Source organism: Silene latifolia, chromosome 11 (genome assembly GCF_048544455.1).
Source record: "Silene latifolia isolate original U9 population chromosome 11, ASM4854445v1, whole genome shotgun sequence".
In the NCBI taxonomy this organism is placed as follows: domain Eukaryota; kingdom Viridiplantae; phylum Streptophyta; class Magnoliopsida; order Caryophyllales; family Caryophyllaceae; genus Silene; species Silene latifolia.
The window spans coordinates 3010691-3035649 of record NC_133536.1 but is presented as its reverse complement, the minus strand read 5'-3'; the positions used below and the strand labels follow the sequence as shown (position 1 = coordinate 3035649).

Below are 24959 nucleotides of genomic sequence, written 5' to 3'. Positions count from 1 at the left end.
TATCAGGTGAAAAGACTGTTATACCCTCGGCCGATGGACCTGTGGCAGGCTCGCCGAGGGTCTTGGATATGAGTACGCAGATATGTGTCCCGGTGGCTAGTTGTGCTGCCGAGACCCGGTGACAGGCCGATGGGCTTCACCGGCTAGACTGTCTAAGTCGTTGACTTTGCTGTGAGTACCCTTGACCTTGCTCAATGTGTTGACTTGGTCAGCGGTGCAGAATATGCCCCATCAATTTGCCCCCAGCGTAGTCTATGCCGTGGTATGGGCTTCGATGTATGTGAACGTATATTCTGCGTAAGTATTTTTGCAAAATTTTTGGTATCGGCTTCTTCTGAAGCATCGGCGTGGTTCTTGTTAGGCCGTACCATATATCCCCCCTCCACATGGATGCGTAAAGGGTATCCGATGTGGGAAATAATATGACGCTGGCCGAGACCAGGGAGAGTGCTTGGTCACTTTTGATTGCCCCGGCCGTGCTTCCCGGCTTGGTCGATCATGTGGCGGCGGAGAGCAGTGCCTAGGAATTTGTTGAGGGAGATGAACAGGCGAAGAGATGTGAATGGGCGTGTTGAATACGCTTGGTAATCGTAGCATTGATTGACATTCAACTGTTGCGTCGATTGACATTCCGCGGTTGCATGTCTGACACGTGTCCGCTTGCTGATTGGTTGACGCTTCATGGGCTGTGCCCTGATTGGTCCTTCTTCATGGGCTTTTCCCTATAAATAGGGTAGTTACCCCGTGATTTTGGCCATTACTTTCATTTCCTCAAATTTTCAAAAATTCTCCCAAAATCTTCCTCTCTTTAAACTTTCAAGGGCTTTCTATTCTTCCAATCTTCGGTCTTCGATCCGTGAGTGTATTTCTTCAAGGTAATCAAACAAATTTTCTTTTATTTCGTTAGTAATTTGCGAACATGTCCTCTGTTGATGCCGGGGCTAGTACTTCTGCGCCGGGGGGTTCCCCGTCGCGCTTTGACGAGGAGGAGATATTAGAAGCCGTCCCGTTAAGGTTTGGGGGCCCTAGGTCTCCCTCTCCCGCTGTTGGTCTGCCCCTTCTGGAGGAGTTGGAGGATGAGGATGATGTCGATGATGAGGGGGCTCCCGTTGATGGTGGAAGGACGATTATCCCGGATCATGGTGAGGCTGCCGCACGACCGCCTCGACCGTGTATTTACAAATAAATTCGCAAAGCGATTCCGGAGAGACTCTTTTCGGAGATCATTTCTCCTTCGGTGAGGGGTATAAGATTGTTATCCCCGGGAGGGTCGGGCGGTCTGCTTGTCCTCCCCGGGTCATATTGGCGTGTATATTAGGCATCTGGAGTATGGGCTCCGGTTTCCTTTGAATGAGCACGTCATGGCCATTATCAAAGTTATGAACGTTGCCGTGGCCCAACTGCATCCGTTGGCCATGAGGACGATAGTCAGCTTTGTATGGATCTGTCTTTTTAGGGGGGAGGTCCCATCAGTTAACTTGTTTCGCCGCCTCCATAGTCTTCGGCCGTCAAAATCCGGCAAAGTGGGATGGTACGGCGTACGGGCGGAGCGGGCTCGTCTCCGTGAACAAACTCACTTCTTGCAAAGACGGCAAGGGCGATGGGTGTACGTCCAGTGCCGGATGACTTCCCATTGCCTCGGTCTTTCCGAGCCCGTTCACTTACGGTGTGAGACCCGGGATGAGTATGAGAAACACATCACCCGGGGTAGCAAGGTTAAGATGGACGCTTCGTTTGTCCCCCTTATCGCGGATGAGAAGCGGGCGTGCGGTGTTTGATGCTAAGGAGGGATGGGCGCCCGACTCGGTTATTATCCAGGATGAGTGCTATGCCGCGTCGGCCTCATACTGGCCCTCACCAAGGGTGAGTGGGGTCGGTGTGAGGCCCACCTTTGCTTGTTATGTTTCTTTTTCAGAGCGTTGTTTTACTTCCTTTATGTAACTCTTGTTTGATTTCTTGCAGATCGGTTTGGGCGGGATCTGTCTGAGAAGGACTTGAAGAGGCTAGGGCTTGACAAGGACGGGAAGGTTGTCGATCTGCGTCCTACGGGCCGATTCGAAAGATCGCAGGCTATCCCCCAACGAAATCATGGAAAAGGACTAGGGGTTGGATCCGGAGACGGCCCATGCACGGGTTCTTGTAGGCGTGCCGAAAAGGTCGAAGAAGCGGCGTCCAAGTCGGCGGCGGTTTCAACGCTAACTCCTCTTCACCCCCGGTGGTCCAAAAGGATCATGTGGAGGTGATCAACATTGCGAGGAGGAGGTGACCGTTGCTAAGGTCCCTTCTCCGAAGAAGAGGAAAGACCCACCGTCTGCTTCCACCGATCTGGGGAGAAGCTGCCTCTCTACCACCCTCCCAAAAAGAGGGTCCAAACTGGTACGGATCTAACTTGTGGTTCGGATTTAGCCGGTTCGTTGGGCGTTCCGATGACAGACTTTTTCGATGTGCCAATGCACGGTGACATGGATGCCCTGTGTAAATTTTTTGTAGATACATCATCGGCGGCACGGCGTTCTCACCGAACGGCAAGCGGGAAGCGACTGAAAAGACGATTGAGAAGGCGGGTGACAAGAATGTCACCGTTGACTCCTCACCCCAGAAGGCTACTCCTACCGAGCTCGTGGCGGAGGGTGAGAGAATATATAAGAGGTTGGGGAAATGGAGCCGTCTAGCCGCCTCCCTCATCATGGAGCGAGGAAAAGGCCGCGGCCCAATCTGGGCCACGATTGCAAAGCTCAAGCTTGATCTCTCTCGCCGCGAGAGGGGAAGCCGTAAGGCTAAGCGGATCTTCGTGTTGCCGAGAAGCGTGCGGAGGAGGCCGAGAAGGCTGCGAAGGCCGAGAGGGCCAAGGTTGAGGAGGCTGATGGCGCCACGGCCAAGATGATGGAGGAACTGGAGAGGTATAAGGGTGCCTACGACGCCGTGGTTGCCAAGAGGGACGAGTGGGAGGATCGGTTCCAGAAGCAGGCGGAGGTGCTCAGGGACACACAGGCTATCCTTGCTCAAAAAGAGAAGGATATTGACATGCTTCAAGATGATCTCCTCCCAAAAATGTGCGTTCAATTCCGGGACCAGGCCGAGGAGGCGGCCAAGGAGGCAATCAGAAAGCTCGATCCCGACGGCGTTTTCCCGTGGGATAAATATGACCAGCTCCTGGATGAGATGGTGAAGCTGCGAAGCAATGGCCGCCGAGAAGGCGGAGGCGGCGAAGCGCTCGGATAGCGTTGGCCAAGACGGCCTATGATGCAAAGGAGGCCGAAAAGGAGGCTGAGAGGCTAAAGGTGCCTGAAAATGTCGAGCCTTCTCTTGAGCCGGGCACCGTGGATGCTGCTGCCTCTGATGGAGGGGAGCAACAGGCATAGGGAGACGGGCGGTCGTCACCAGACTCACCCGGCATCTCGGATAGCCTTAGCTAGTAGAATGACGTCTTTATTAAATTTTTGTAGGCCAGCCGCAGCCGGCTTCTGCTCTCGTTGGGCAGCGGGTGGAGGGGACCTCTGCGCAGGCTGGTGATCAAGGCGTCACCGTTAACCCTTCATCCCAGAAGGCTTCCTCCTCCCAGCCGCAGGTTGGGGGTCAAATTGTTACCACCGTTCCTTCATCCCAGAAGGCTTCTGTCTCCCAGCTTATAGAGGAAGGCACGAAGCTAATTAGGGAGCTTGCAAGGTGGAACGTGGTTACCGCTGCTCGTCTCATGGAGCAGGAGAAGGCCGTGGCTCGAGCCGTTCATGAGCGTAATGCCGCTAAGCGGTGGGCTGCGTCGGCAAAGCTAGGTCTCCTCAATGAGCGGAAGCTTAGGGGAGATCTTTGAGAAGGCGCTCTTGGGCGAGAGAAAACTCGGGGAGGACGCCGAAAAAGAGGTCCTTCTTTGAGAAAAGCCAAGGTCGAGGCTGCGGCAGCCAGGCCGCGAAGGCTGGAGAAGTGTAACCATGTTCAAAGGGCGTGCCGACCTCTATCTCCAGCAGAGGAACGAATCCGAGGGCCTGTTTAAGGCCCAGGCGGAGGTGGTTCGGGGCAAAGAGGCCATCATCAAGCAGAAGGAGGCGGACATTGAGATGCTCCAAACTGTCATGCTCCCCAATCGTGCGCCGAATTCCAGGGACTTGGCCGGAAGGAGGCTGCTAGGGAAGTGATCGAGGAGCTTTTCCCTCTTGATGGTTCCTTTCCGTGGGGTAGATATGACAAGCTGCTTGATGACAAGCTCGAGGCTAAAGAGAACGCCATGGTGGAGAAGGCCAAGGAGGCGGTGAAGGCAAAGATTGAGAAGGAGGCGGCCGCGGAGAAAGCGACTCTTCTTTGAGAGGGCTAAGGCGGCTAAGGAGGAAGGCGAGAGAATGAGGGCGGTGATGACGCCGAGGCCAAAGCCGAGGCTGCTAGGAAAGCTGGCCGAGTTGCCTATTGAAGAAGATGCGGCTACCGCTACGATGGTAAGCGACACCGAGCGAGAGGTTGCTTGATGAGAACAAGTTTACAGACGAGATCTTGACTCCTCACACACCATCATGTCTTTGCTTGATGAGAACAAGTTTACTGACGAGATCTGCTTGATTGTTCGGGGCCGATCATTAAGCCCTTCCTCCCCGCCATCTTTTGGTGCTTCAAATGACATAATTGTAGTTTTTGCTTTTCTCCTTGTATTTTGTATCCTTTGGTAGGTTGTTCTCCATTCTTTTCGCCTGCAAACTGTTATTATAAATAAGAGTTCGTTTCTTTTGCCTTCGGCATGGCCGAGGTTTTTTCTCGTTTCTGTCTGAGTTGCCCTCTTACGTTATTAATTGTTCCGGGTTTAATTCCAGAGCAGATGTTTGTTACCACTCGTAGCTAGTAGAATGATGTCCTTGCTTGAATCCTCCTTGCGGTCTCCTGAAACGATGAACAAACTGAGGGCTCGGCTTTGGCCGAGCGTACTCACTCCGACGCTCAAGTCAGTGAACTTAGAGAGAGGTTGTTGTAACCTGGCTAAGAGTATATTGTAGAGAGATAAGGAAGATATTACCAGATGAATAGTGGTTATTAGGTCAATTTGTGGATCCTTTCCTCAATGAAGATTGAGGAGTATTTATAGGCATTCACCTTTTGTCACGTAGTGGCCAAGTGGCTATCAGGTGAAAAGATCGTTATACCCTCGGCCGATGGACTGTGGCGGGCTCGCCGAGGGTCTTGGATATGAGTCGCGAGATATGTGTCCCGGTGCTAGTTGTCCGGCCGAGACCAGTGTGAGCCGATAGATGGGCTTCACCGGCTAGACTGTCTAAGTCGTTGACTTTGCTGTGAGTACCCTTGACCTTGCTCAATGTGTTGACTTGGTCAGCGGTGCAGAATATGCCCCATCAGTATAATCAAGTCATTACTTGAGGTTATTTGGTAAATATAGTCGTATGATAATATTCTTATTAAATAATGAAGTAAATTTATATAGTTAGGTTTAGTTAAATATCAATCTTATTCGGTGTGAAAACTATCAAATTAAATCTCTTATACTCCTGGTTAAACATGTTACCAAGTTATAATTTAACGTCTTTATATATTATTATCTAAAAAACCGCGCATTTGCGCGGAATCTGGGATAATTTAATGAACGAGGAAATAAATAGAGATTTCGGGTGCAAATTAATTCTTATGGAGTTGGGCTCAAAAGAGAACAATAAAGCATTGGCCCAAGGTTGGAATTGGCCGAATAACTTAACCAAATATGGAGTGATAGGTTAATGGGCTTTGCTTTACGGGTATCCCGGGTGAGACTTACGTGAGGATACGGATTAGGAAATGGAGCAAGAGAGATTAATACAATGTCCATAAATCTTATTCTCATGGATAATCCGACACAAAGTTAAGGTAATCGACACTGTTTCCGATAGCCCGACAAATACTTAAGGCAATTGATCCGACTACTAAATCCCACTCTAACCACTCTCACTCCCGTGGATGAAAGGTCAAGGTCTATTAAACGAGTCTCTAAACAAGGGTTTGATTCTCATCAATAACCCAAGTTAAAATAGGTAATCCCTACTCTACCAGTAAGTGCAGTAACTACCAAGATAGGTCCAACTAGGGGTGTACACTGGGTTGGGGGCGGACTGGGCTGTCAATTTGTGGCCCAGGCCCGATACCAAAAAGGGGTCGGGTAAGACTGGGCCGGACTAAGACCCGCCCCATATAGTGTTTTTTTAGTGTTTAGAGCGGGCCAAATTGGGCTGAGCTGGAAATTTGGGACACTGGCCTGAACCGAAATCGGCCCACTAATGCGGGTTGGGCCAAGAAAGCCCGCACTATTGAACAACTCTAGGTCCAATCCCCCAACTTCCATTGTTATCCCAAGTGGGCCAAATAAAAATCACTCAAACAAAAATTCAACCTCATTAATCCAGTTTTTTTTTAGTATAGTGATTAAGATAAAGATATCGCGGATTACTTGCCCACGATATCTTTATAATTTATTTTGGGACATGCTAAATCCCGCACACCATTTTATTAAATCCCGCACATTTTTCCCCTTATTCCGATTATATCCCTCTCATTTTTCACACCCACAAAGATAAAAAAAAAATGAAAAATCCAAAAAAATAAACACCTCTCATTCTCCCTTTTGTCCCCCTACCAATTGCTCCATCATCAATTAAATCAATAGAGTTTGATATTTGCAGCAACCTGCAATGCATCAAGATTTCATTGGTAAATTAAGGTTTTGCCATTTCAATTAATCCACCTAATAACAATCCATCTAGTCGACATACTATTTAATCAAATTTGCCAAGTTAGAAGTGAATTTAGGTTAGCAACTTGCTACTCATTATATCACGCCCCACGGCTGCCACGAATTTGAAGACCGACCATATCTTCCGATCAATCTACTCCGGCCTGTTTGACGACGCCACAGGCCACAACCACCCCTTCAAGAACCCTACGTTAATTTTAATCCAACATCAATCCAAACCTTAATTGTAAAAAAAACCCTTTTAAAAAAACATTATTATACTGTATTAATTAAAAGACCGTACTAATAAAATTATTGATAGAAACGGAGAAATACGTGTGGTATTTGCGAATTACGATCTATAATTGTCGAGTTCTTAATGAATTGGGATAATTCTTTTTAGGTCTTTTTTTTATGATAAAGGGTAATTATGGAAAATTAGGGACAAATGTGTGGGATTAAGTAAAAGAATGTGCAGGCCTTCTTTAAGGCTTCGTTTGGCAAAACATTTCAGGTACCTGATTTGGTCAAAGTAGCTTATTTGACCAAAGTTTCAGGTACCTTATTTTTTTGTAAGCGTTTGGCAAGTAGTTTATTTAATCAAATAAGTTACCTGAAATGAAATGTTACCTAGAAAAGCATTTGAGATTTCAGGTACCTGATTTGGTTTGATTTTCCGTTTTTACCCTTTAAATCTATACTATTAAATAATTATCATATCTTTTACATCACTTCATCAAAATCAGTTACCTTTTCAGTTAGTTTGCCAAACATTTTTTTTATATAATCATTACCTTATCGATTCTAATTTTTAATTCCTTATCGATTCTTTTTCGTTTTAATTCCTTTTTCTGATAATTTTACCAAACAGAGCCTAACTTAGCTGAACCTAACTTCACCCGTGGACCGTGACCTGACTTAGCTGAACCTAACTTCACCCGTCGTTTTCACAAACCATAAACCCTTGTAGGAAACGACTCAAAAGGTACCCGCAAGAGCATCAAAAAAACGAAAGACGTGAACGCGTATGCATACATATAACACAAATTAACATACTTCACCCTTACACTTCCCAATTCCCATAATTCAACCCCATCTCACTTTTTTGTTTCTTTTATTTTACTATAAAATAAAATCTACTCCATAAATTAAACCCCCAAATTCCCAATTCAAACACCTACAATATCTTAATACTCCGTAGATTACTTCTAATTAATAAATAATTACGGAGTAATTATTTAATTCTTGACCATCTCCATACAATACTTGCAATAGTCAATACATTAATACTATTGTATACTTCGTATATAATTAAACAGTAATCTTAAGAAATTATATTCACAATTTGAATCCGCAAGGAATACTATAATCCTTTGCTTGCTGAGTTTGCTTCCATGGTGATTATTTACTGAGGTACCCACTCAATTTTACAAATATTCTATTTTATTTGCTTGATCCTTAGTTCGATTCTTGATTTCGCATTTTTTATGTTGTTTTAGTTGTGTCGTCGTAATTCCTAATTTTACTAGGTGGAGCTACAGGGATAGAAATTAATTCCGAAGTTTTTATATAAATTTTTCGAGTTTTGTTTATATTATTACTCGTTTTTTTTGTTGAGAGTTTTGGTTTGAACTTTTTCATTTTCTCAAGGATTTTCTCGTTGAGTTCAAATCGGGGCTCTATTACCGAAATCGATTATTGTATACGGGGGATTTTTAGGCGGAGGTACCAATTAATTTTGGATGAAATTGGTGAAGTCTTGTCTTTAGAATTTGACCATGTAAGAATGCCATGTCACTATGTGATGACCACCTGGATTCGAGCGATAAGGAGAGATTGTTTGTTTAATAAGCAAAAATATAGTGAGATTTTTCGTTGGAAATTATGATGACTAGCTCAATGTTTGTCAATTTTGTGAACTTCCTCCGTCTCAATCAATAGTTTACACTTCTTTATTTCTCCTTCTTAAAATGAAATAAAATAAGTGAAATTATTTTCTGGGACAAAGGAAGTACGTTTCTTGTTAGTGAATATGGTGTACGTCTTGCTTAAGACCATTTATAATCGGTCTTTTATTTTTGCCTATTCAAATTAATTATAAGTATTGTCTTAAGTCATAGGCGTCGTTACGGGGGGTGCAGTGGGTGCGCTTGCATCCCCCCTGATTTCAGAAAAAAAAAAGTGTTAAGATAGATCAAGAAACATCCATAGATCAGAAATTTATTATGGTGCAATGGTTATAAACTTGGAGTTCATTCAGCCGGTCTCGTGTTCGAACTTTTCGTAGGCATTTTTTTTTATCAAAAAGATTGAACTTCCCTAGGCTAGTACGGAGTAATAGTGGTGTGGAAGTACCCAGTAGCCGAGGAGTTGCAAACTTCAATAAATGACACTTCAAGATTATTTTACGGAGTATTTCTTCACACAATAACTCTTGTGTGACGTCTCACAGTGTTAAGACGGTCATATTATATACAAAGACAACTCATTTATTAGCACTAAATGAACAAACTTTTTATAAAAAAATGGACCGTCTCATTACAGATTGAGACCGTCTTATTCTAAAATTTGTGTTCTTTAAATTGGTCTATTTTGGTATCTTTATGTTTTTGATCATCCACTTTATATGATATAGGGAGTATAGTTTGTTCGAATTAATACAACATTTTCTCTTGAAAGAGGCTAATAATTCGAAAATTTGACAGCTGACCGTATTAAAAAGACGCCTAACATTGTAATATTCCATTAATATTTCAATTTTTTAGAAGCATATAAATTTGCACCCCCTGTAAGCAAATCCTAGATACGCCACTGTCTTAAGTCAGGACGGTCTTAACAAAGAATTTATGTAAGGTGTAAACGTGTAGCCTTTAGACTGAAACTTTTTTTTTTTTTTTTTTTTGTCAAACACAACCTTTAAAAAACCTTTTTTTACAAACACCACCTTTAAAAAAAAAAAAATTTGTGAAACACAACCTTTAATAATTTTTTTTTGGTTAAACACGACATTTTTTTTGTTAACACGGTAATGGGGGTTTACCCGTGTACGGTGTACTCCAAAGATAGGAGCGGTTTATCTATACTTTACCTGTAGCTCTCGACCTCTCGTCAATTCTTATATGAAACAGTTTTAGGATAAAATTATAATACGCGTAAAATCGACTTCCTTCCTATCAGTTTTTTCCGCGAATTAATGAATTTATAGGTGTAACCGGGTAAAATCTTTTTTAATAAACATTTTTCCCTCCAAAAGAATTAAATTACTCGTAATTGTACTAAATTACTAATTAATGATTTAGATTATGCGCATGTACAAATAAACAAAATGTACAAATGTGTGACATTTAATAGGAGTATATGTCGTTCTATTTTTAGTTAACAAGGTAAGCAATTGCAGGGACCATAACAAAGAAGTAACTGCGCGTGACAAGGTTCTTACTAGAGATGGGTAATCGCAGAGCTAATATGAGGAAATTCTTTGGCAAATGCAAAGTTGGTAACAAGGTAAACTATGCTTAATTGCTTACTCCCTTCGTCCCGATCTTTTGTTTATCTATTTTATTTTAAGGTGTTTGAATTAATTATTTACATTTCTATTTTAGGAATGTCTTTGATAGACGGTCGCCCCCGCCTGCGTCTGAAAATTTCAAAATTTTTAGTTAAAATTTTCAATTTTTTTCGAGGTCCCCTTTTAATATTAGTCTTTCGCCTTTGCTGACTTAAAATCCTGGCTCCACAATTGCTTACAGTATAGTTAACTAAAATGTTAACTATGTTATTCGATAGCCAGAGCCAAAATAAATCCACCATTTCTTATTTAAAACCGTTTTAATTAAGACGATTCATACATGATTAAAATAGAGGTGAAACCGACTAAAATAAATTACTACTACATACCAAGTATTCAGGGAAATGTCATTGTCGTAGAGTGAGCGAACCATTCCATGGAGGCATAGTCATGAAGATATTTTTTTTTCTTAAATGTGCGTGCAGTAATACATGCGTGAATCGTGATGCGTCCTATACAATTTCTCGTGGATAAGTTCATTCATTTTTAACTTGTAGTGTTTATGAGACCAAGTTTAATTTAGATGTATATACCTACTATCTAAAGTTCTAAACTATTGCTATATTCTAAATAAAATGTTCGATTACTTTTAAATCAATCAAAACGCAAGTATAAAATTTAGAGATGTATCGTGTATGGAGTATAAAATAAGTTTATTTGATACTGTTTCATTTCGAACGACTTGAGCTTGTTTAAAATTATATGAGTTCATCTTTCTGTAAACTAATTTAGGTACTTCCAATTGAAATTTGAAAGGTCATACTAAATAGATACTTTATCTGTTTTTATATACGCTATTTTCAATTTTGTAAATACTTATAGTTATTTGATTAATCTAAGCAATGTTTGTTTGAAACTTATTTTATTCAATTTGCAATGGACAAACTTAAAATAAAGTTCTTCCTTTCCATGTCATTTTTTGTCAAACTCCATAAACTTAAAATTCTGACATACAATTAGAGTTGGCCAACAGCACGGGTCGCTCCCCCCCCCCTCTCCCGGCCTGGTCCCTATTCCATTTTTCTAGCCTCGCCCACCCTAGCCCGTCTATTTTAGGACACAAAGTAATTTTAGGTTAGGCCCGTCAGCCCGTCCCGTACCCAACCCGCCTTGGGCCCAGGTCCGGGTCAAACATTTCCCAACCTGGCCTGGCCCAACCCTCTATCCTGGCCTGGCTCGGGTCTGACCAGAAGAGCTCCGCCAGCCCGGCCGGAGTACAAGTCTAAATACAATGGAATAAAGTTCTTAAGAGCATTGGTTGGGCAAATTCAAAAAAAATATATGTATTCAATGGTCATTATTTTTGTTTTTAGCACAGATTTGGTTCTTATTTTCAAACCAAGTTTGTCAAATAAAAGACAAACTTCTTTTTACAATAGACAAACTCACCAAAATAATTTTTTTGTGACAAACCCAAGAACAAAAAACTATCAATTGCAATTGCCCTCAGTTTCACAATATTTTTAATAAATATTATGAGTAGGAGATATTGGATAGTGAAATAAATGTCTCGAAATATTTAAAACTAGAACATAAATTAATGAAAAGTCTCTCTAAAATATCCATAAAGCAAGGATAAAAAAAGGAAAAAACAAAAACAAAAAAATAAGTGACGTTATAACAACGTAAGATTAGGTATCTAGATAATGATTGACTTAATAGTGTTGAAAAAAAATATTCTAAAAACTAATGACACTACTATGATGAAAGTGAATGGTATTTTGACATTCATTTTCGAGACCTTGATTGCTTGATTCCTTGCTCGCATGGATCACATGTTCAAGCTATTATCCATTTAATCAACTTTTATACTCGGTCTCGGTCATCTGCTTATTTTTGACTTTGCCGTAAAGACTAAGAAAAGAAAAGGAGATCATTTTTAGTGGTTTGTTAGTGTAGCTAGTCTTGCTTGTGACGGGCTAATCCCATCACAAGTTTGTGACTTCTCAAAAAAAAGGGAGAGGGGACAAGGTTGAACACCCCCATGTGCTTCTCACTCACCTCTTAATGAGCATTTTGTGAGAGGAAACTGTATCAAGCTTGTGACGGATATCGCCCATTTTCAATGAGATTTTGTGTTGTTAGTGAATGACAAATGAACTATCGTGTATGATCAAATCCGAACCTAACTCGATTGACCCAAGCTAACTAATCCGAACTATCGTGTATGATCAAATCCGAAACTAATTTGACCCAAGCTAACTAATCCGAACCTAATTCGATTGACCCGTTTACAAGTTTAAAGGCAATTTGGATCCTCTCCATTACTTTCTCTCCATTACCTCCCTAATACACTCTTATTCTAATATTTTTTTCTCTCCATTTATTAAAACATTACTTTTATAAAATAACTACAACCACTAGATCGTCCTAATATTGAATCCGGACCATTCAAAAATAATAAAGGTATACAGAGTATTTCTTTTCAAGTAATGGAGAGAATCCGGACCGGTTTAAAGGGGATTCCGGATTGAATATGCCTAGTGGAAAATGAGTTATCCAATAAATATAGTTGTTGACGGATTCCATTGCCGTTGGAAAAGCAATGAATTGTAAATGCAATCATAATTCATTAAGAATGGAGAGTGATGCAACAATTTTGTCCTTGCTTGTCTCCTTAAACATTAATCAATCATGCCAATATGGCATCATGGACGGACGATGATTAAGATGTACGAGTACTATTTTGAATTTATTTTCACGTTCGTCCAAGTATATTCACACATGCTTCTTCTATGAAATATCCACGTAATTTCCTTCAATCTTCTCCTTCACTTTATTCATTTTCCGTCGTTATTCTTATTAATGAAGCATGTTTATATAGAAATATTTCGATTAATAGCAAGAAGAAATATAGCAATGGTTGTTCAAATATGACGGTCTACAACGTCTATGCATTTAAAAATTTAGGTGGTACTATTTTTACGCGGTTAGAGTTAAACACTATTCTCCTCTATTTTATTTGTTATTTTCCGTTTCTTTTCCATCCAATTTCAGTTTTGTTCACTCTTTCCTCTTTTTGGACAATTTTGTGTGGTCCAAAATCAATTTGACGTGAGATCATGTGTATTGTGTGGTCCAAATTAATTCTTTTAATCCTTGTATCAAAGAGTAAAGGGAACAACAAATGAAATAGGAGGGAGTAGATTATTTAGGCTAGCTCTGGTGTTATTCAGATTATTATCTTCAACTATCAAATACTTCTATCAATTTAGAATGAATTAAATTTAGAGTATTATCGAGTCAGTTTAGCTATATTCATTTTACAACGGGATACCATAATAAAATAACTTCATTTTCCACCTATTGTGGAGTCAATTTTTTTTTTAACTAAGCTAATTAATCGAGTAAGTTTTATCTTAGTTCTTAATGAATACTAGTTTGACACCCGTGCTTTACAACGGGTTAATTAACTTAATTATAATGTTACATCCTATGTCTAATTATTGTTTACATATGATTAAAATAATTTTTTAAGTAAAATAAAAGATAAAACACTTTGTCAATGAAAAAAAGGTTGTAAAACTTAATATTTGTAATTCGACACCGTGTCGGTGTCACAATCAAGTTATGTCCTTATCGAGACAACTTACGACCCAAAGTCAAGTCGACTCAATTCGACTTGATTAGGGTCTTTCACTTATCAACTAAAGTAAACCTCAAATCGATTCCCTCAGAGATAATCTGATCAACTTCGTTCATTTTAAGTTCGGACCGTATCGAGTCAACTAACTTAGGCGGTTAGGCCTAAGCAGCCAATTGAGGATCCAAGTCATCAAATTATCAAAAGTCAATGGATCTAAATCCAGAACGTGAATACTGAATAGTCTATCTTTTTCAGTGCATCTAATCATTCCTTGTTAATCGTTAAAACTTCGTACATAATTTCGACAGCTTTATTTTCCCTCCACATTTCATCTCTCCTTTTTCCTTCCTTTCTCTCTCTTCCAAATCCTTCGCATCTTTACATTTCTCTTCATTTCTTCGTCCAAGGTATACTTCTACTTCTCTCGCTTTTCTCCTTTTTCCGTTTCTCTAATTTTGCAATTCTGGTGAATGGAGCTAGATCTTCTTCATCTAGTTCCGATCGCCGGAAAAATCAAATTGAATTTTCGCAGATTTTTTGCGTAAATTCGTTTGATTATTGCGAATTCTAGTCGCTGGAAAAATCAAATTAATTTACGCAGAATTTTTCACATTTTTTGCGTAAATTCGTTTGATTTTGTGAATTTTAGTCGCCGGAAAAATTAAATTGAATTTTCGCAGAATTTTTCAGATTTTTTTTGCGTAAATTCATTTGATTTTTGTGAATTTTATTGTGTTTGCAATGGGACGGAGATTTAATCTACGTAAATCGTTTAAGAAATGGTTTTGTGTCAGTGGTGATCACGTTGTTGATGAGCCGTATTATGAATCTTTACAATACGCGGTAATTATTTGTTTACATTTCCGTATTAGTTGCGTGATTTGTAATTATTGTTCAGTTTCATAATTCGACGAATTTAGTAACTTGTTTGTTAAGTATTTCTGTTATGAGATTTTTGGTGATATGATATGAATAGTTATGATTTTTGAATTAATTTTAATCTTGAATTGTTGTTTTTGTCAGATTTGTAGTTTCATCTACTTTTAGAAACTTGTCTGCTGTTTCTGTTATGAGATTTTTGGTGATCTTATAATGAACAGTTATGATTTATATTTTAGAAGTAAATTTTGATGTTGAATTGGTGATTTTGTTCAGTTTCGTAAATTCGACGATTTTAGGAACTTGTTTGTTGTTTCTGCTGTGAGATTTTTTGGTGATATATGGTATGAACAGATGATTTATAAGTTCATTTTGATGTTGAATTGTTGTTTTTGTTCGGTTTCGTAGTTTTGTCGAATTAAGAAACTTGTCTGTTGTGTCTGTTATGATATTTTTGGTGATCTGATCATGAACAATTATGAAGTTGAATTGTTTTTTAATCATCATTAGCTAAAGCTTGCTATATGATCTGCTTTTCCGCACATTACGGAATTTCCTAATAGTGTAACAGAGTCTCTTGTGTTTTGAAAGTCAAGTAATTATCGTTCTCTCATATTTTCGTTATGTATTGAGTTATGGATCCTTTGTGTTTAAGAAGAATTGACTTATTCTTCTGGAATAATCTATTGATGTTTGTTAGTTTAATAGTTCCGTCTCAACTTCAATCTGTTTGACTTTTGTGTATTTGTAGCTCTTTTCCCGTTGTATTCTATGTTAAACACGACATAACTGTTGGAGAAGTATGCTTGTAGAAATTTAGAGTGATCATGATTTATAAAATGGAGTACTCGGTAGATCATATAGGAAGCCTTAGGAAGTGTTATTGGCATATCGTAGATAAAGAATGCGTATTAACCTTCTCAATGATAGTAAGCTTGATGATTGTGTTCCCTCATTATTGAGCCAAGACACTTGACCCTGTAAAATGTCACCCCTCGCATATGAAGTTTACTATAGCATGCACTGTACTCGAGAATGCAATATCATGGGGATATAGAACATATGAACAGCTCAAAGCTATGATTATTGAGGTGTATAGTGAACTATTTAAGGCTAGAAGCGGTTTTGCAAGAGTGAGGTTATCATTTCCAACCTGGTTACTACGTAATACGAATGATGCTTTAAAGGTTGGAAATCAATCATTTGTGAAGGCATCATCTTGACGTATGTAGAGAGATGGTTGTTAATGTGTTCTAGGACTATTATTTATGTAGAGAGTAAATCAGAGAAACTCTCGTGTTTAAAAATTGCATACGGGTGTGTTCTTGCTGTGCATAGTAATTGCTGAATAGATTGTCCTTCCATATCGGTCGTTTTTATAGGATTCTTGATTGTCTGCTGCCAGTGTTAAACACGTCAAACAACCGATGACAGTTGCTTCAGTTCAAATTTTAGACTGCGAAATAAGTCGTTATGCAGAGGATGTTATTTTGAACTTTTTGTCCCAATAAGATACTCCCTCCGTCCCGGTCATTTGTTTAGCTTTGGTTTTGGCACAAAGACCAAGGAGGGGGGAGGGGACCATTTGTGGGTGGTGTTACAACTAGTTTTTCATTATTTAGGCATCTGACAAAGTATCTCTGACTCTCTGCAGCTAAACAACAGCATGGAAGATGCAGCGTCCGATTCAAATGCCTTTTTAAAGGAGTTCTACATTCCCAACTATATACTCAATCCTGATGCAGAACATGAGACGCTCCCAGAGGTTCCTGAATGTCCTGTAATTGTCTTCATAAACTCCAAAAGTGGCGGCCAGCTAGGTGGAAATCTGCTTGTTACATACCGTTCTCTTCTTAATGAAAATCAGGTGGCTTTTCTTTTTAAGGTTCCTTAATTGAACTGCAATACATATACTCATATAGTACGTAATGGATGAAAGTTCCTCATTTAAATCACTGGAACTTGCAAAAGCCCCGTGATATATAAAACATATTAACAGCTCGACAAACTAATGTTCAATCCCAGGTCATTGATTTGCTGGAAGAAGCTCCCGATAAGTTTTTGAGTAAACTTTATCTCAATTTGGAAAGGCTGAAACAGAAGGATGATTTGGCTTTAAGGATCCAGGAAAAACTAAGAATAATTGTGAGTGCTCCCTTTGACCATTTATTAATGCATTTTGGTAGCTAAGCTACTCCTAATTGTGATCTCAATGTCGTTTCCAATTTATTAAGTTTTTTTTTGCTTATTAGGTTGCGGGAGGTGATGGTACTGCTGGTTGGATTCTGGGAGTTCTTTGTGACCTGAAGCTGTCTCATCCTCCTCCTATTGCTACTGTGCCTCTCGGGACTGGAAATAACCTCCCATTTGCTTTTGGTTGGGTGAGAAAATGTTCTCTTTCGTAGCGGAATTCCTTTGTTTTGTTTTTGTTTTTGTTTTTGTTTTTCTCTGTGGGCGTGGGAGGGGAAGGGATGCCATGGTTTATGTTGGTTACACTATATGAAAGAACGCCTTTTCCTTCTTGCTTAGGTAAATTTAAGCAGGCTATCTATCATTATCTTTATCTTTTTTTTGTTTAATTTCAACCTTGTGCCTTGTTTTTCGTAATTTGAGTGCCCTATTTCTAGGATTTCAAGTATGGGCATTGTTAAGTATACTCCCTCTGTTTTTTTTCTATTTTGACGTTTATGTTTCCGAAATGGTTGTCTGACTACCAATTTCATTAAAGTACTATGCGAATAATTATGAAACTTATGTTATTAGATTAATAGCTAAAAATGCAGACTAGTATGTTTAATAATTCTCTCATTTATGAGAAATATTGAAGATAAAAGCGAGTGTCTCAAAGTGTTAGAACATGACATTATAAATAGATGAGTTTTAGACTAGACTCTGAGATGCTGTGCTGATATGCAGGGGAAGAAGAACCCAGGTACTGATCATCAGTCTGTGAAGTCATTCTTGCTACAAGTCATGAAAGCAAAAGAAATGAAGATTGACAAGTAATGCATTTGACAGAATTGACACTATTCCTTATAAACATGTTATGTCATTGTCAGACTTGATAACGTACATATTGAAAGATAACGTGCTCCTCAGTCCTCACCAAGAAGGATATTATACCACTACCAAAAGCAGCAGTCCATAGTCCATACGAGAAGTCGTGAGCCTATATATGTTTTATTAACAATTGGATCAAGAAGATAGTGTGTTATGCTTGTAGACCTAATAACACAAAATTGCTTGCCAATCTTGCTCATATCATTAGCAACCAAACTCAAAGGATTACTAAAACCCCACTAAGGATGTACATTACCATACCTTATTACCTTAGTGTCACCTTAATTCCTATCCCAACATGCCAATCTATGGCCGTAATAGAGGGCCTAATTGTGCACAACCTATAGCTGTACTATTGCACAACCTATAGCTGTACTATTGCAAACAAGTAATGGTTTTTCTCAGTGACCTCCGTATGGTGGTTTAACCAAACCTCCTCACAAGACTGCCATTTTGTTCCTGCTATTTATGGACTAGTTGTTTGTCATTTATGAAGAAGATAATCGATGTTTACTAGGTCGTGGACTCTTGGTTATTAGTTACCCTTTTCTATTTTCAAAATTTTTCAAACATTTCCGTATTAGGTAAATTCACATGATTTTTAACTTCCACTTCTTTTCTTATTTGGTAAACTTAATGACCATATTATGCCAGTGACAATTCTAATATTACAAGAAATGATATTAATATTCCCTTTTAACCCCACTTGCAGCACTTATATTGTTTTAATAACTCCAGTTACCTAGGTTCGTATTATCTTAATGTTAAATTTCTTTAACTATGTGCAAAACCAAAGTAGTTAGCAACCAACACTTTCTTGGAAGATAGGTTTACGTAAATGTATGATTAGCTATTTAGCTTAACTATCTAGGACTAGGAGTGTTGAAATTTGGAAGTGGGGAGGGGAAAGGTAGTTATTTTTATTTATGCTATATAATTGTTGCTTCGTTTTGTTTATCGAGGGTAAGAATGCCCCTTTTTTTTTCTTTGAGGAAGTCAAGCTTGATATGCATGGGTTTAATTAACAGAGTAAGACACATTTTAGAGGATAAGAACGATATATTTTGCCATAGTGGGATGGAGTTGGCTAATACTTCTCTTGCAAGTCTTTGCTAGACAATCCAATAGATAACCAAAAGAACATGTAGTAGAAGCATTTCTTGATAAACATTTTAATGTGGAAATTATGAAGTCAAAGTCCCATTTTCTTCTTATACAGTTGTCTTCTTATACAGTTGATACCTTATACCATGTCAGGCCACTTTTCTATGGACTAACATGGAAAGAATTGATGATTTGAATATTTTGTTTACATAAGCCATAAGGCAATAACTTATTTCAATAACTTACAGCTGGCACATTCTTATGAGGATGAGGACTCCTAAGGAAGGGAACTGTGACCCGATTGCTCCTCTTGAATTACCGCATTCATTGCATGCTTTTGAACGTGTTTCATCGTCAGATTCATCTAACTTGGTACCTTTTTTCTCTCAAATGCCTAATTTATACATCCTTACTCTCAAACAATTTTGTGAAATTCTCTATGTTAACGACTATATGTCTTGTTAGTACTAATGTGTCAGTATTTTAACGTGTTGTACTCATGTACATCCCTTAGTTGGTTTATACTCTGTATTTGTCAAGCATTTTGGTTGTTAGTTATGTTTGTGAATTGTAAATCATATGTATTTAGTGTCCTTGAATCTGAACTCTCTTTATCATCAAAATTTGGTGGAGCTCGATGAGGAGAAGCATTGGTAAAGATTGATGAAAAAAAGCAGTGTTTGAAAAACATTTAACTTAAACGAGACGTGGATTGAATTTCCGAAGCTCTGTAAACTGTATGTCTGTATGTAAAACATGAATGGTTGTTTTCCAATATGCAATCTATTTGTATTTGTGGTGATAGAATTTTTCACATCTGAACTCATTTTGAACACAAGTTATACAATGAGACCCATTTTACGATTTGAGCATAATCCAGAGATGTAAATTCATCATGGTAATAATTGCAGACATGTGCAGTTTGTGTTTGAGACCGTCAGTCTCAGAAATCACGCTTTCATGCGAATGGCCCCAACTAGTGTTTCTATACCTTTGTATGTAGCTATACAACTCTGTTTAGTGAAAGGGGTCCTCGACAATGGCAAATTATTTTCTGGACATAATTTGGGAAATGTCAGTAAAATGAAACTGACAATGTAATGAAAACAAAATCTACACACATGTTTTTATCTTAAAAATATTTCATCCATCTTTGATGCTCACCATTTTTTTGTCATGCAAAACAATTTACTCTGACAATTGCGTATATCAGAAATGCTCATGAGATCTTTTTGATACTTTGTAGGAAGGCTACCTTACGTTTCGTGGTGGATTCTGGAACTATTTCAGTATGGGTAAGATGACTACTTTTTATTTTCCACATTCATTTAATTTTTTCCATGTCCTTCACCACTAAAAAACTTGTATGCTTCTGAATCTAGGTACTTTGTCAATGTTGCTATTTGCCATATGGCTATCCAATCTTTATTACATCTGCTGTATTCTATTTTTCTGCTTACAGGAATGGACGCTCAAGTGTCGTATGCATTTCATTCTGAAAGGAAATTGAACCCTGACAAGTTTAAAAATCAGTTAGTGAATCAGGTAGCTTGAACATTTAACTTCTTTAATTCACTGCTGGTGAGCTGGAGGGGGCGCTTTACGTGCTAGAGTGTGGGAATTACAAGTTGAGTGGAGAGGATTAGAAACTTAATAGGGATCTCATGATTTAGATAGGGCTTTAGGCTTGGTTATTTTGTTCAAGTGTAACTGTTAAACACTTAAACATGATCGTCTTTTTCTTCTTGTGATTATTTTACAGAGTACATATGCTAGACTTGGATGCACACAAGGCTGGTTTATGGCTTCTCTTTTACACCCTGCGGATAAGTGAGTTTAATCTTAACTATGTAAACTCCTGATGTTCATTATCCTTGATTTAGCTTTGCCATTTTTAATGTTTATCATAGATTTCCGATAGATTTTTCTTATTTTCTTTAGTCCTATGGTAAATCAACTAAATTTTTTAAAAGTTATTCTTGATCTTCTGAACGAATTTATTCTTCTGGAAATAAATGAATTCCTTTCCGATGGAATGTTGACTCCCTAGAAAATTGACTCATTAAAGGCATTCCGGATCCTTAATTCTATTTCGGTTTTCAAAATCGTTTTAATCTCTATTCTCGATTTTAATTTTAAGTTTTTATAAAAAAAATCTGGAATTCGATTTTAGAACCCGTAAGTTTACCTTTAGTTTGTATTACATTTCGCTCTCCCTTTTGTTTTTCATTTTTCCCTTTTCTATTTGCTTTTTGAGGTGTGCGATCACCCATAGACGGTTCTAAAGGATGATTCATGTCAACCGACCCCAAATCATTTTGGGATTAAGGCTCTGATGTTGTTGTATTGGTTTTTTTTTTTTTTTTTTGTAACTTTTTCCTGTTCAAATTCTTGGTAATTATAATCATTTCGAAGAATGCTATGAATCTTATTTATAAAACATGTCAGTTGAAATGCAAGTTTGGTTACTACCTCCCCCCACCAAAAGAATCTGATTTTTTCAGAAACTGCATTTGATTTCTCTATTTCTTACTACCTCCCCCCACCGAAAGAATCTGAATTTTTTCAGAAACTGCATATGATTTTCTCTCTCTATTTCCTTATCACCCTGATATCCAAACTAATTTCATTGAAATGATGCAGTAAAATTTTATCTACTATCTATAATGCTGTCTCTTTTCATAAATCCATTCTTGGTGCTTCTTTACGCTTGCTAATAACTACAAAAATCATTGGTCCTAAAATGATTTGGTTTCGGCTAACATGAATGAATCATTGTGAGATAGAAAATAATGAGTATGCAGAAAGAAGGGAAAACACGACAAAAAATGTAATAAGATGTGTGAAAAAAAGTTGTGTGAACTGATGAAGTATATGAAGCGTTGATCAACATAACCATTCCTTAAAAGAAAATGTTCCATCTCTTCATGGAAGTTACAGATCATAATAGAATTCACAATTGAGAAAATACGAGTCGCCTTAAGGCCGGGTACTGCAGAATGATGAATTGATGATTGAAGACTCCTGCCCTTATTTAAATTGCCCGCTTGTTTCATTTCAAACAAGCCTTGTTACTATTTTTTTTTTTAAAACAGAGCTGCTATTTTCTCTCTCTTAGGAACATTGCACAGTTGGCTTCAGTGAAGGTCATGAAGAAACAAGCTACTGAATGGGAGGAGCTTAATATACCTCACAGGTAATGATAAACAATAGCTACTGTAACAATGCCTATTGGCATGTTTTCAAGTTATAACCTATAAGGCTATATTTTATGTCTCAGTTACGACACATCTAAGATTAAAGAGTACTTTTTGATGAATCGTAGATTAGTTGAAGCCTTTTAAGAAAAGAATGTTTAAGAAAAATGACTCAAACCATTTTATAATGCTTCTGCTCCATATAGTCTGCTGATGACTTTGGTGGGGTTTGAGGTTTACCCTTAGGGTGTGTTTGGATGAAAGGATTTGGAAGGAAAAGAAAGGGAGGGAGAGTAGGAAATTTGAAATTTCTTGTTTGGATAACAAACGAGGGTGAAGGGAAATGGAGGGGGAGAGATTTGGAGGGATCTAATTTCCCTCCTCCAAGCCTAATCAAAATCTCTCCACAATAGGCAAGATTTGGAGGGAAATTGTATCCAAACAACCACACTCCATTCCCCCTCCCCTTCCCTTCTCTCCCTTTCCCTTCCCTCCTTACCCCTCCCCTCTCTTTCCCTCCACTTTTGTTATCCAAACACACCCTTAGGGGTTTGGATGTTAAAGGAGGAAATGGGAGGGGAGGGAGGAATGAAACAAGGGAGTTCTCCGCCCAATTCTTTATTATGTTGGAAGGATGTTGATTTGTGTCTTGGAGTTCCATTTTTCCCCTCCCGGCCTCCCTCCATTTCCCTCCGAACCTATTTGCTAACGGAACAAGGGGATTTGTACCCCACCCCACCCTTCCCCCCTCCTTCCTGTTCCCTCCATCCAAACTAGCCCATACTGTTGATCCTTCCCCACGGCCCCACCTTTACAAGGGCAGAACCTCCGTGGTCAACAAAATGACAAATTGCATATGGAAATTATTTTTCCCCCGAAGAGGTTCTGAGTATTCATATATCAAGATGAGACAAAGTGTTGTATGATCCTGGATTTTCTTTGTCATATTCCTTTGGGTTGTACTGGCACTACCTGTATGCAATTTCTTATATTGGCCTGACTCCTGAGTCTGGTTTTTTTAAATTCTTTGGTCTGCCAACTAACAGGTTTTGTTTCTTATTAACAGTATCAGGTCGATTGTATGCCTCAACCTGCCAAGTTTTTCGGGTGGATTAAATCCCTGGGGTACACCAAACAAAAACAAAACACGAGATGTTAGTTCCTTTTAGCAATTATCTTCGTATTATAATCCTAACTCTTCCTAGACAAATTCTTATCACATTTTCATATTGGTTTATCTCAGAATAACTGATCACTTTCATAATGGTACGATTCTCATATTAACCTCAATGATAAAAAAACAAACTGAACAACATATATGTAAAATGTAGGGTGATTTACGAAAGCTGATAAAACTTTTCTTGACGGAGCTGTATTTTACATAAATTTTCTTATCCTGGTTTCTGGTTTGCAGAGAGGTTTTACCCCTCCATATGTAGACGATGGCCTTATTGAAGTTGTTGGCTTTAGAGATGCTTGGCATGGACTCGTTCTTCTGGCTCCAAATGGCCATGGAACTCGTCTTGCTCAGGTATCAAACAATAATCTCATTCTTTACTTTGCGGCATATTTGAAATGTTATGACCAGTGTTCATTTGAGGAGAATACAAGGCTAATTACATCACATTTTTTTAACACTTAATATCATACGTTTCCGTCCTATGATTCTGTTCAATTATGCAAAACCAGTGATCGGCAAACACTTCTGTTAGTTTTCATGATAAATGGAGTTTTACCCCACTTCTACGCATATAATTCTACAACCCCCTGGTACCGATATAAAGAATTAATACTTAAGCCTATAAGTCTACAAACATGCGATACATGTATGTTACTGTTTGAAATTATTGTGAGATATGAGCAACAAATATCTCGACCATGAAGGAGATGAATTTTTTTTTTTTTTTGTTTTGTTTTGTTTTTTCTAGGTTCATTGATAACCCCGAAATTGAAATCCTGACCTTATTTCTCCAATTGTGCCAAGAGAGAGCTAGTGTAAAAGAAATTAATTGGATATTTTGTGACAGGAAAGCGTATATTTTAATATTGAAAAACTCGTTACATAAAGTTCGGTAATTTGTTCTAGAACAGTAGTATTAGACTATTTATGCAATATGGCTTCAACGACATCAGAGCCTTAATCCCAAAATGATTTGGCTTATTCTGATTTTTTTTTTTTTTTTTTCGACTTTTCTTCTTGAAATGGGAACTAGTTTTATTGTCCATTTACTAATTGTATTTTATGATAAAATAAACGTGCACTCTTAGGCAAACCGAGTCCGTTTTGAGTTCCGCAAGGGTTCAACTGACCATACATTCATGAGGATTGATGGGGAGCCATGGAAGCAGCCTCTACCAGTTGACGATGATACTGTTGTGGTGGAAATCTCTCATCACGGCCAGGTCCACATGCTTGCAACTGATGGCTGCCGTTCACGAAGTATTCAAGACCCCACTTCACTTGATTACAGCGGATCCCTAGAAGATGACAAAGAAGATGAATCAGTCGCAGAAGGCGAAGAGTGGAGAAAATTTGGAGCTGCCGACACTTTCAGGCTCCCAGATGAAGTTGATATCTCTCATCTGAGTTAGCCTCGTCTTTCATACCTGGAAGACTCATCCTTATCAAATATTCTTATATGTTGCATTTTATGCCGCTCGAGTACAGAACAAAACACATTCTTATGCTTATTTCCCTTCCTCGCGAGTGAAGAAAGTCTAGAAAACTGGAAAAAAAAAAAAACTCTTTCCGTCCCATTGTAATTATTCAGTTCTGGGTTGCAGTCTTGCAGATCACCTGTTCAGAGAAATAGAAGGTTGTTTCTGCACATTGCTTAATTTTGCGATCAGTTTGTCCGAAATACTTGCAAG

The 24959-nt window shown here is 38.7% G+C and overlaps 1 protein-coding gene across 2 annotated transcripts; it reads left to right on the top strand.

Moving 5' to 3' along the window:
- The first annotated feature begins 7729 nt into the window (after positions 1–7729).
- Positions 7730–24949, top strand: LOC141610643 (diacylglycerol kinase 5). 2 transcript variants are annotated; one of them, XM_074428838.1, is made up of 14 exons: positions 7730–8107; positions 10092–10198; positions 16382–16594; positions 16753–16872; positions 16980–17108; positions 17644–17729; positions 19140–19263; positions 20138–20186; positions 20354–20436; positions 20654–20721; positions 22010–22087; positions 23155–23242; positions 23503–23619; positions 24357–24949. In XM_074428838.1, exons 2-14 carry the CDS (start codon positions 10139–10141, stop codon positions 24678–24680), a joined length of 1539 nt encoding a protein of 512 aa, XP_074284939.1. In that variant the 5' UTR covers positions 7730–8107; positions 10092–10138; the 3' UTR covers positions 24681–24949. The 2 variants fall into 2 exon arrangements, with proteins under 2 accessions (XP_074284939.1, XP_074284940.1); XM_074428839.1 differs by lacking the exons at positions 7730–8107; positions 10092–10198 and adding an exon at positions 14077–14255.
- Positions 24950–24959: the final 10 nt, after the last annotated feature.